This window comes from Microcaecilia unicolor, chromosome 1, assembly GCF_901765095.1.
Source record: "Microcaecilia unicolor chromosome 1, aMicUni1.1, whole genome shotgun sequence".
In the NCBI taxonomy this organism is placed as follows: Eukaryota; Metazoa; Chordata; class Amphibia; order Gymnophiona; family Siphonopidae; genus Microcaecilia; species Microcaecilia unicolor.
This window is the reverse complement of record NC_044031.1, coordinates 587,608,001-587,620,861: the sequence shown is the minus strand read 5'-3', so window position 1 is coordinate 587,620,861 and position 12,861 is coordinate 587,608,001. Positions and strand designations below refer to the sequence as shown.

Below are 12,861 nucleotides of genomic sequence, written 5' to 3'. Positions count from 1 at the left end.
TTTTGTGTAGTTCTTTTCTTCTTTGATTTTGTCTTTACGGAAGAAGATATAAGAGATCTACCTGTACCGGAGTTGGTTTTCAAGGATGATGATGCGAAGGAACTGAAAGAAATCTTGGTGAATCTGGAAGTATTGAGCTAAATTGACAAATTAAAGATTAGTAAACCACCTGGTCCAGATGGCATACATCCAATGGTACTCGAGCTCAAGCATGAAATTGCTGATCTGCTGTTAGTAATATGTAGCTTGTCGTTAAAATCATCCATAGTAACTGAAGATTGGAGGGTGGCCAATGTGATGCCGATTTTTAAAAGGTTTTCTAGAAGTGATCCAGGAAATTACAAACTCGTAGGCCTGACATCAGTGCCTGGCAAAACAGTCAAAACTATTATAAAGAATAAAATTACAAAACACATAGACAAACATGGTTTAATGGGACAGTCAGCATGGGTTCAGCCAAGGGAAGTCTTGCCTCACCAATTCAAGGTGTGAATAAACGTGGATAAATGTAAGCTGGTTGATGTAGTGTATCTAGATTTTCAGAAAGCTTTTGTTAAAGTTCCTCATGAGAGACTCCTGAGAAAATTAGAGAATCATGGGGTAAGAGGCAAGGTTCTGGTGTGGATTAGGAATTGGTTATTGGATAGAAAACAGGGGGGGGGGGGGGGGGGGGTAGGGTTAAATGGTCATTTCTTTCAGTGATAAAGGGGATGGAACTCCTCTCATATGAGGGAAGGCTAAAGAAGTTAGGGCTCTTCAGCTTGGAAAAGAGACAGATAAGGAGAGATATGGTTGAGGTCTACAAAATCCTGAGTGGTGTAGAACGAGTAGAAGTAAGTCGATTTTTTTTGTTCCAAAAGTACAAAGATCAGGGGACACTCGAAGTTACATGGAAATACTTTTAAAACAAATAGGAGGAAATATTTTTTTCACTCAACAAATAGTTAAGCTGTAGAACTCTTTGCCGGAGGATGTACTAACAACGGTTAATGTATCTGTTGCACATATGCTTATACTGATTTCCTTTATCAGCTATGATCAAATTAAATATTTTAATCCTGGAGCTCTCTCCTTTCTATATAGGCCTCCCCATCTATCATTGCAGACTCTGCTACTCTTTACTCTGTTATGTTCCACATCATAGGCTTAGATCCTCCCAGACTCACTGCCTGATAATACCACCTTTGTCTAATTATCACCTGGATTGTTCCCACTCTGTCTTTTGCTGTTAGGCTCCTAATGTATGGAACTCCATTTCACTAGAGTTGTGAATTGAAAGCTCTTACAATAAAAAAGTCAAGAAAGGTTTGAAGACCTGGCTTTTCTCCCAGGCCTTCTCATAATTGAATCTGTTTCCCTTATTTGTGGTGAAGTCCTCAAGGGGTAGCAGCCCTCCTCCCCACTCCCCCCATCCCTGCTGCTTATATCTTGTCTTGGTTAGATATTGTTTCACTATCTCACTTTTATCTCTAGTTTTATCACTGCAATATTCATTTATTATACACTGCAATATTCATTTGTTATATACGACCTTGTCTGACAGACAGAATCCTACCTGTAGGAATGGCAGTGTGATAACTGTGATGTTGAGGGAGTCAGAGGTGCTAATTAAAGGCCATGCAGAAAGCTCCAGTTTTTCCTTTAACTGCTTCTTCACCAGATATATAATTTTTCTGAGCTGTAAATTTTTGTGTATGGAGTACAGCGCTGCGTATGCCTTGTAGCGCTATAGAAATAAGTAGTAGTAGTAAAGCCTTAGGGGTAAATAAGGTGATTTGTTTCTTAAGGTTCTCTAGTTGCATTTATTTTGGGGTTAGATCGCATCTTCAAGCTTTGGAAATAGTTTTCAAGAATATCATTCTGAGACCAAGATTTACTGGTATTTCATTGATTAGCTTCAGTTGCTGTTTTTCAAAACTTAATGTTCTGCACTGTTGATGTCCATAGAGCTGTGAAATACAGTTCACATAGTTCCAATATCTCTCTTTATAGAGTTTATGATCTTAGCTTAAGCACCAGGGAGCTTTTTGCCTTGCTTAAGGTCACAATTAGTGATTTATCAGACAACCGAGTGAGAGTGACAAGTTTGTTCTACTTGTTCTGCTACACTTTCTTCCTTAGTAATGTGAAAATTAATAGTAAGCGTTTGTGAATCTGATGTGAATTAATGTCTGTTCCTTGTATTCCAGGGAATATAGGAGCCGGTTTACAAATGAAGAGACGGTATCCTTCTGCCTGAGGGTCATGGTGGGTGTGATAATTCTTTATGATCACGTGCATCCAGTTGGAGCATTTGCAAAGACTTCAAAAATTGATGTAAGTTTTCCTATATGGAGGAATGATTTTAAGGGAGTAAGTTTGACAGTGTTTTCATCCAAAGCTTTGTTCTATGGCCTCCAGGATTTTCTTTCTGCTTTTTTTTTAAATTCTGATTTTTAAAGGTTCCTTAATAAGCTTTTGAAACCTTAAAGTGACTTTAGTGAAATTAATTTTAAAAAGAGAGTGTTACTGTGTTTGTTTTTACTTGCATGTTGTATTCATGGCTTGCTAATTTTTCAGTATTTGTTCAGTGGTGGTGTGGTTTATCTGTACTAATGTTGTGTGTATTTTGTTTTACAGATGAAAGGATGCATCAAAGTCCTTAAGGACCAGCCTCCCAACAGTGTAGAAGGCCTTTTAAATGCTCTCAGGTAGAGACATACATATATATGTATATATAAATAAATTCTTTAAATCATAAAGCAGTCATGCACTGCTGCGTTAATTGCTTATCTTAATTCTGGGACCCTTCTACTAAGATGTGCCAAGAATTGGGCTTAGCACGTTTTAACACAGGATTTTCCTGCATGCGAAGCCCATTGTTTTCTTTTTGCAGGTGCTGCGCTAATTTTTCCATTAGAGCCTGAGACCTGCAAAACTGTTAACACAGGAGCAGTTATTAGGAGGCACTGAGTGCTCCTTTGTTAAGTCAGCATTAACCAGTTAGTGTGCGCTAAACATAAGAACTTAAAGAGTAGCCATCCCGGGTCAGACCAATGGTCCATCTAGCCTAGTATTCTGTTTCCAAACAGTGGCCAAGCAGGTCACAAGTACTTGGCAGAAACCCAATTAGTAGCAGAATTCCATACTACCAATCATAACATGGCTTCCATGACCATTTCCCGCTCATTATATGTCCCTTCTGAAAAAGATATCAAAATAAATAGCACATGATTAGCACAATTAAAAGTGTTTTACAATAACATCTTTTTTCCTTGCATTAGTGCTTAACACGGTTTAGTAAAAGGGCCCCTCAATTTTTAAAACTTAAAAGGAGTTTAAAATGCCTTAACCATCTCCATATTCATTTGATTTTGAAAAAAAGAATTACAACTCTAATCTATATAGAAGCAGTGTGCGTTGGCCCCGTTTTATCGTTAATGTGATCTCTGACATGTCTTCAGTATGCCCAGTGGGGTAGTCTTTTCATGGAAACAGGGGACTGACTTGTTTGTGTGTGTACCTGAGCCATCACAATCTTTTGACTGGTTGTTCTTAAAGTTAGGTCGTTTTATTGTTTTAGTTATCAATCATGATTAAACATTTGCTTAATTCCCCTCCCCCCCCCCTTTTTTTTTTTTTTTTTTTTACTTTTGTTTGAATTCCTGCTTTGGTTTTATCTGATCTCTGTGGGAGCTTACCTTGTCCTTAAGAGTCATGTAGAGGTTGTACCAATTTCTGTTCACTGAGCGGCCCTTTTACTTAGTTGTGCTAAGAAATGAGCTTAACTCGTCCTTACACAGGACTTTCCTGTATGCTAAGCCCATTTTAGCACAGCCATCAAAAAGGGTTTTTTTTTCCATTTGTTGAACATATGGACAAGCGCTAATGTCAGCATTAGTGCGCGAACATTAAAAATAAAATTAACGTGGGAGCACTTACCACCTCCTGTTTAAGGGCTCCCGTGTTATGGATGTGCTAACCAGTTAGTGCAGCAGTAATATCAGCGCAGTGACTGATTAATGCATCCATGCCCATTCTCTGCCCCCTGACATACCGCATCCCCCAAATTTTTTTAAATCACATGCTTAGTGCTCAATAATGGCAAAACTAATGCGGAATGCCTTAGCTCATCTCTCGTTAAGCCATTTTTGCTGTAATATGAGGTGAATGTTAATGCCTAACACAGCTTAGTAAAAGGGCCCTAAAAGATTAATTGAAACATTAAATTTTTCTAAGGGTACTTCTAAACAGAGGGGCATTTTTGAAAGGACATCCAAGTCAGAGATGTCCAGCTCATAACGTCCAAAAGGGACATCCATCTCAAGTGTATTTTCCCACAGGAACTACGTCAGTATTTCCTGTGTGAAAATAAATGAGATGGATGTCTAGCATGAACAGACATTTTGCAAACTGGAACATCCAGCACGTGAATGGCAAAAAAGCAGGGGCAAGACTATTAGAAGAATGGCTACACAATTATCCCTGCAGAGTAGAGGGGCAGCCTAGTGGTTAGTGCAGTGTACTTTAACCAAGGGACACCACTTCAATAGCCTTCAGATTTGCAGGTGTTTTATAAATTTAGGTACAGTAGGTATATGCTTGTCCCTACATCTCGAGAAATTACACATGCTAGAATTTCTCTGTACAGGGCCCAGAGCTCTTGAACCAGCTTCCGGAACATCTTAGATCTCAATCCTTCCTACAATGGTTTAAGACTGACCTAAAGACTCACCTTTATTTAGAGGCCTTTAACTGTCCATTATTATCCCACGCATAGCCGTTTGGACCACAAGGCTCTGAGAGTACTCCTTTCCCTGGTTGTGTTTTCTTCCCCCATTTCTCTCTTCCCTTTGTGTGCAGCATCTCCTTTTTCCTTTCTTTCATCCCCTATTTCCAGCATCTCTGTCTCTTTCAATGCCCCCTCCCCCCAGTGACCCTCTGAATTTGCATTTATGGCCAGCACCACTAAACACACACTGCTTCCAGCCAGCTCGGAGCATTGCCTCTGAAGCATTCTTCCTGCAGGAAACAGGAAGTTCCATCAGAGGAGATGGGACATTACAGAAGGAAGGCTTCGGGCTAGCTTGAAGCAATGTGCCTTAGTGTAGTTAGCCTTAAAGGCAAGTTTGGAGAGCTGAGGGGGAGATGAGAGTGAGAAATGCCAGCGCGTGGAGTGGGATGCAGCAGAAGAGGAAGAGTGAGAGATGCCAGACCATGGAAAGGGGGGAAGAGTGAGAGATGCCAGACCATGGAAAGGGGAGAAAAGGAAGAGAAAGATGCCAGATTGTGGAGCAAAGAGCAGAGATCCTAATGTGTTAATCGCAATAAATGTATTAATGTGCGTTAGAATTTATGTAAGTATTGCCATACTGGGACAGACCAAAGGTCCATCAAGCCCAGCATCCTATTTCCAACAGTGGCCAATCCAGGCTACAAGTACCTGGCAAGATCCCAAAACAGTATAATACATTTTATGATGCTTATTCTAGAAATAAACAGTGGATTTTCCAGAATAAGCATCATAAAATGTATTATATTTCTGTGCATTAAATGTGCAGTCCTAATTTAGATGTAATTGGTGTGTCTATCCATGTTTTCTTTTCTGGTTTTAATTCTTACCAACTTCATGGTTTATCAAGCATTAATGCATTTGAAACTTTTAAGTTGGAACCAGGGAAAGAAGAAAGGCCTATTGAAAGAGGGCATGAAATGTTGAATTCAGGGAAGGTGGGTCAGGCAAAGGAAAGTAGCCACATCCAAAAAAAAAAAAAAACTGAGGGTTTAGCCTGGAGAATGAGGAAGGGAGAGGAAAAATAGGTTGGGGGATTGGAAGTCAGTTCAGTCTGTGGAGATGATCTGGAGAAGTTGTGATTGAGAGGTAAAAGGCTGCCACCATCCTGCTCTGATATTTCCTGTTATAGGGGGATGAGGGGAGTGGTAGGCACCGGTACCAAGAAGAGAGGCAACCTCAGTCTGCAGGGGTAAAACCACAATTGGCAGCTTGAAGGTTTTACCCTTTTCTGGTGCACAAGTGATTGCAATCCCTTCTCACCATCTGTGAACCCACATAGGTTGATGGTCTTGCTGCTTTTTAGTTCCTGTGTGTAATTTTGCATGGGATTCAAATTTTGCATTGTGCTACTGTGTCATCTGCCCCTTTCCAGACTGGATCCTCTCTCTCGCTGATTTATTTTAATACCTATATAAAATTGATTTTTTTTTTCATGACAACCAAGAATATCCTAGGGCTCTTAATTTACTGAAGAAAGCAGTGGTTCGAATTCAAACCATGAGTTAAAAAACCCATGGTACAAGTTTACATGACTTTTGGTGAGTGGAGGAGTGGCCTAGTGGTTAGGGTGGTGGACTTTGGTCCTGGGGAACTGAGGAACTGAGTTCGATTCCCGGCACAGGCAGCTCCTTGTGACTTAACCCTCCACTGTCCGCCGCATAGAGCCTGCCATGAGTGGGAAAGCGCGGGGTACAAATGTAACAAAAATAAAATAAATACTACAGTTAGATTTCAGCTACTCGCCAGTCTTCATCCAAATGGCAGATGACATTTAGAGGCAGATGCACTAAACCTTAATGAGCATTTAACAACCCTCCAACGAGGAAATTTTGATTCACTGCATGCATCAAAGGGCTTTTACCGACGAAGCTAGCAGCTAACGAAAACGGAATGCAGATGAGGGATTCTTCTACAAACCCTATTGAAATGACATGCACTAACCTTTTCCGATTCGTTTAACGCACGAAAACACTGTGAAATCTAACGAGAGGTCTGTACCTCTCGTTAGGGCTGTCTGCTACAAGTTTACAAGTGAAATCTATTAAAAAAAATAAGTAGGGGGGCGAAAACGTGCGTCAGGGGCATCCTTTATTGACGCCCCAGGTCGCCGCTGCTCCCCTCTCCCTCAGCACCAAAAAAGAAAAAAAAAAATCGGGAGGGGGCAAGGGCGCTCGTCATGAGCATCCTGTATGGACGCCTTGCCCCCCCCCCCCCCCCCCCCCCCCCCCCCCCCCCCCCCCCCCCCCCCGCACGAAAAAATCTCCAATTTTAGCAGCCCCGGGCCGGCCCTCCTCCCTTCCTGTGTATTCTCCCACACTAGCTCCGCCTCCCGCCATGCCCAGAGGAGGGCGGGCCCAGGAAGAAAGAAGGGACGTCTGAGGAGGCCTGTTGAATCGCCGATCAGCTGTTATTGCCCGTGCAGCAGAGGTGAGAGGCGCTGCACGGGCCGGTAAGGCAAAGGGGGGGTCGTTGGGGGGGGGGGAGCGGCGGCGACGACCTAAGGGGGGCGGTGGGGGCGGGGCACGGGACCGGAGCATGGCGGGAGGCGGCGCAAGTGTGGGAGATTACACAGGAAGGGAGGAGGGCGGGCTGGGGCTGCTAAAATTGGAGTTTTTTCGTGCGGGGGTGGGAGGGAAGCGGAGAGCAGCGGGGGGGGGGGGGGGCAAGGCGTACATACAGGACGCTCATGACGAGCGCCTTTGCCCCCTCCCGAAACACACGTATTTGTGGGTTGTTTTTTTTTGTTTTGACATCTGTGACATCTTTGTGGCATGCGCAGAGCAGCCAGCATAACGCTCGGCTGCTCTGCGCATGCTTTTGGCGCTGATTAACGACGGGTTTATCGATTCTGTGATAAATCCTACTTTGCAATACCGATCCAAACATTTCTGGAGCGTTTTTTTACTGCATTCCTCGTTTTTTTTAAATCGTTAAGCACTTTTCCTTTTTTTTTTTTTTTTTTAACGTTTGATTGATGCATCGCCCCCTTAATGTAAGCAAGTGCAAAGCGATTCATGTGGGAAGAGGAACCCCGAACAATAGCTACATGATGCAAGGTTCCACACTAGGAGTCACCAACCAGGAAAAGGATCTAAGTGTCATCGTTGATGATACGTTGAAACCCTCTGCTCAGTGTGCGGCAGTGGCTAAAAAAGTAAATAGAATGTTGGCTATTATTAGGAAATGAATGGAAAACAAAAATGAAGATGTTATAATGCCTTTGTATCGCTCCATGGTGCGACCGCATCTCAAAAAAGATATAGTGGAATTAGAAAAGGTACAGAGAAGGGCGATGAAAATGATAAACGGGATGGGACGACTTCCCTATGAGGAAAGGCTAAAGTGGCTAGGTCTCTTCAGCGTGGAGAAAAGACGGCTGAGGGGAGATATGATAGAGGTCTATAAAAATAATGAGTGGAGTGAAATGGTAGATGTGAATCGCTTGTTTACTTTTTCCAAAAATACTAGGACTAGAGGGCACGCAATGAAGCTACAAAGTAGTAAATTTAAAACGAATCAGAGAAAATATTTCTTCATTCAAAGTATAATTAAACTCTGGAATTCGTTGCCAGAGAATGTAGTAAAAGCAGTTAGCTTAGCGGGGTTTTAAAAAGTTTGAATAGCTTTCTAAAAGAAAAGTCCATAAGCTATTATTAAGATGGACTTGGGGAAAATCCACTGCTTATTCTTAAGATAAGCAGCTTAAAATGTATTGTACTGTTTTTGGAATCTTGCGAGGTACTTGTAACCTGGATTGGCCACTGTTGGAAACAGGTTGCTAGATTTGATGGACCTTCGGTCTTTCCTAGTATGGCAATACTTACGTTCTTCATACCATTTTCAAAATTCATAACCGTGTTCTTGAACCTCCAAGCATGGTTGCTGCTGTGCCATCACTGAGCTGTTCACTTTCTTTTGCTCTCTTTTAAAAATAAAGCATAGGTGGAAGGATGGGACTGTCAATGGGGACACTGAGCACCAGCGCAGGACTCCTTTCTCTGTAAACAATTGGAGCCAGTTCTACTTTTGAAAGATACCATCTGCACAACTTTGCTGGAGTGGGAGTGTGAGACTATCTAGAGAGGTTAATTCTTGAGGGTTTGCTTTCAGATAGTTTAACCAATAATACTGGCCAAGAAATGGTTGCATGTGTGTTTAGAACAGCATTTCCCAACCTTCAGTCTGCAAAAACTTTTTGCCAGGCTGTACAAAACAAGCTGGCAGGAATCTCAAGCCTCACCAGCTGAAGACCTCTTTGCGATGGTGCTGAAAATGCTGCTCTCCATCTTGGCAGTCTGCAACAGCTTCCTGAGCCGATGACACTGACACCAACGCTTACTCAGTTTTCAGCTCATGCACAAAAATTGAGCAGGTGTAGGTGGCTCGAGGAGCTGCCGTAGACTGCCGAGATGGAGAGCAGCATTTTTGGCACCATCAGGGAGAGTCTTCAGCTCTCCCTGAAGGGAAATTCCCGCTACCTCAGGTAACTTTTAAAGTTTAGGAAGAGGTGGATAAGGGAGGGTTTCAGTCCACATGGAGTTACTCAGCCAATTTGTCAGTCTGCAAGTGCCTAAAGGTTGGGAAATACTGTTCTAGAAGCATTGTGATTGTAAAGATTGTTTGGGATCCTGTTTGGATGGAAATCTTTATATAATTCCAAATTGTGTTTACTAAAGAAGGTGGTAGAAATATATAGTAAATATTTTCTTTATCGACCAAAGGCAACCAAATCCAGCTTGAGCGCCACAAAAAGCTTGAGTTTTCAACATAAATTCAACTCATAACCATTATATTCAGGTGTACCACAGAATAAACTGCTACTAAATCTATCCAGATGATGTCATCAGATGAAAGCCACTTCATCCACCCAGTCAGCCCATTTGCAGGTTAAACTTGTATAGACTGTAAATAATTGTTGTTAGGGAAAACTAGATTGATACGTCTAGTAAAGTTTTTATTGATTTTTGTCTGATCTTCCTAGGTACACAACAAAACATTTGAATGATGAGACTACCTCCAAACAAATCAAAACCATGCTGCAATAACCATGATCTGGGACCTTCACCTGCTGTAGAGAGAGAACAGTATTCTGCAATGACTGAGATGCACAGAAATTTTTTAGTGATTGCAAAGACTCGCTCTGTTTATTTCCATCTCTCTGGTCCCCTTTAACCTTCCCATTTTCTCTTTACATCATGATTTCTCTTAAATAAGCTCAATCTTCTTTTCTGTGCCAAAATCATTGAGAAAATATATAAACCCTGGAAGGCAATTTAATTTTCAGAATGGCCATTTCAGTGGCAGCTATTTATGCATTGCATTGCATTTAGATTCCTCTGTATGGGGGAGGATTCTGTGACTTGAATTAAATATTTTTAAACTCATTTTTATTTCTGGAAAACATACCCTAATATTTAATATTGCTTCTTCTGCATGGCAAAACTGCCTATTTCTGCTATTTAAAGAAAAAAAATTACTACTTGTTTTCTATTGCAGCTTTTTTCATGTGCAACCAAGAAGAGAATATGAACAGATAGGTTTAAATTAACTGTGTTAAACAAAAATGGTACACAGCACAATGTTTTTTTTAATTAGTAAAAACTGTTTTTGTTTAAAGTTTTTAAGTTTGCATTTTGACTCATTTTTGTAAGGATATATGTTGTATGTTTAACTTTTGACTAACGTTAAATACTGTGATGTGTGCGTAACAAAATTACGTATGCATGTTCATGTCAAATGGATGGCTGTTAAATAAAAGTCAGCTTTCATTTTTCTAAGTGTGATCTCATTTATTTTATTCAATACTTTGGTGGCATTTGTATAACAGTGTCTTTGCATGATGGTAGAAAAGTTGAAGAGCCCACTAACCCAAAATAGAGATCCCAACCTGCTTCCAGGGGACTTTCAATCCCTGATTTCTAGTGGACTCAAACTCCCTCTCTTCCCCAGCCTCAAAAGTAGGACATAGGATGCTCTTTTCTTCCTCACAAAGCCATTCCTTTTAAACTAAACTGAGGGTTGACTTAGCCCCACCTTCCTTGGGGCTCCAACTTACGTCAACGGGTCTTGGGTGCAATGAGAACAGGAATGATACCCACTCGCTTCTGTATCGGCAACTGCACCTCTAATATGGTACCACTTGACTGGTGAGACTTTTGCTAGGGGCCAAGCAGTACCATTTTGGAGAGGTAGCCCATATTGCAGGAGTGAGTAGGGATCTCTCATACCCCTTTGACCCTAGATCACCTTGGAACAAGTTGGGTCCCAGGAAGTAGGGTGGGACCAGCCCAAAGATCAGTTAATATAAAGGGTGGGCTTCAGAAAGAAGAGGATTTTTGGACATTTATGCTCCACATCAGGGCTGGGGAATGGGAGTTTAGGCCAATTAAACACCAGTGGGGTGTTTTATTAAGTTGCAGTAGTGTTTTTAGTATGTACTAATGATTAGCACACGCTAAATGCTAGAGACATCCAAAGGAATATATGGGTGTCTCTAGCGTTTAGCACATGTTTTTAAGTGTGTAATAAAAATGCTAGAGTGTCTTAGTAAAAGGAACCCCAAGTGATTGAAGATGCCTAACGGGGATCCCATGAGCATCTGATTTGGGCCAGCAGGCCCTTTAAATATTACTGCTGCCTGCCATATTAGGGTTCCCCCCTCTTTTTTTGTGTGTGTGCAGCTTAGGAAAAAATAACTACACTCATAAATAGGTAAAGGTTTTTAGGATTTTGCTCAAATATGCCCACCAAACCTTTTTCACATATTCTTTTAGGGGGTCTTTTACTAAAGAATAGCTGGAGTTATCTGCAGCAGGGCCCATAGGAATGAAATGGGCTGTGTATGGTGTACAGCGCTGCGTATGCCTTGTAGCGCTATAGAAATGATTAGTAGTAGTAATAGTAAGCTAATCCTTAGTAAAAGACCCCCTAAAAGAGTATGTGAAAAAGGTTTGGTGGGCATATTTGAGCAAAACCCTAAAAACCTTTACCTATTTACACCCTGCTGCAGATAACTCAAGCTAATCCTTAGAAAAAGACCCCCATAGTGAGTTGTGTTATTTAATGAGCTGCTTTACATAATTATGCATTGCAGCAGCCTATTAATGAGAAATATAAATTATTGCATGAAAACTTACTATTGCAAGGTGTACGTTTCTGAAATAACATGCTAAAACGTTCTTCCCTTAAAATAGGGGAAAAACAACAGAATTTGGCATTTGGCATTTTTGTACACAGTTGAGTGAAAATGCAGAATAGAAATATTTAAATTAAATGTAATTTATGCTGTTTTTCACACAGTCACTTGCTGCTTTAGCATAGCACATGAGGATCTTTATTAAGTCAAAGCAACATGAATAGATGAAGGGGAAGGATGTTAACCTGAAAATACAAGTAAATTTCAGATTACTTTGCAGTGATGTGTGACCAGAGTGATCATAAAGTGGCAGCAGAACCTTAGTGAGTGAGAGAGCCCAAGAACTATCCCAAAACATAAGATACTCGAAATTAAAATGAACAGAAACTTCACAATAAATAGAACTAGACTTAAGAATTTGGACTTTCTCATTCACTGATTTTCTGTGCTGTTAGCTCATACCACCACTGTCCTTTCTCCCCACTATTTTGCAGTGCATCACATCCTACCACTTCTCACCATTGCAGTGTAGTGTTTGATTCTCTTGTATATTCAGGAACCTTCAAGCTATCAACCCCTCTACTCTGACATCTTGTGTCTCTAACCTTCTCTCTACCACCACCTTATCTACGTCTGTGAACGAAGCTTCTGCTCTGGCCACTCTTGCCCCTCTCATACCCCGTCCTACTAGGCGTACCAAACCCCAATCTTGGCTAACCTCTAAAATCCATTATTTTTGCTCCTGCACCCGATCAGCTGAACTTTCTTGGCTTAAATCCTATACCCTTGCCGACTTCACCCATTTCAAATTCATGCTGAACTCCTTCCAGTCTGCCCTTTCATTGGCCAAACAAGATTACTTCACCCAATTGACTAATTCCCTAGGTTCTAACCTTCTTTCGCCACACTGAACTCTGTTCTCAAAGCACCTCCGTCTCGTATTCCCCCTTCG

General features: G+C 41.3%; 1 protein-coding gene across 9 annotated transcripts in view; it reads left to right on the top strand.

Annotated features, from left to right (window-relative positions):
• FAM49B (family with sequence similarity 49 member B) overlaps positions 1–10,551 on the top strand; it is a 494,888-nt gene extending 484,337 nt beyond the window's left edge. For all 9 annotated transcript variants that reach the window (XM_030219138.1, XM_030219177.1, XM_030219154.1 and 6 more), the window contains 3 exons: positions 2,190–2,316; positions 2,620–2,690; positions 9,756–10,551. In XM_030219138.1, coding sequence (XP_030074998.1) covers positions 2,190–2,316; positions 2,620–2,690; positions 9,756–9,819 — 262 coding nt within the window. In that variant the 3' untranslated portion in view covers positions 9,820–10,551. The remainder of the gene's footprint in view (positions 1–2,189; positions 2,317–2,619; positions 2,691–9,755) is intronic.
• Positions 10,552–12,861: the final 2,310 nt, after the last annotated feature.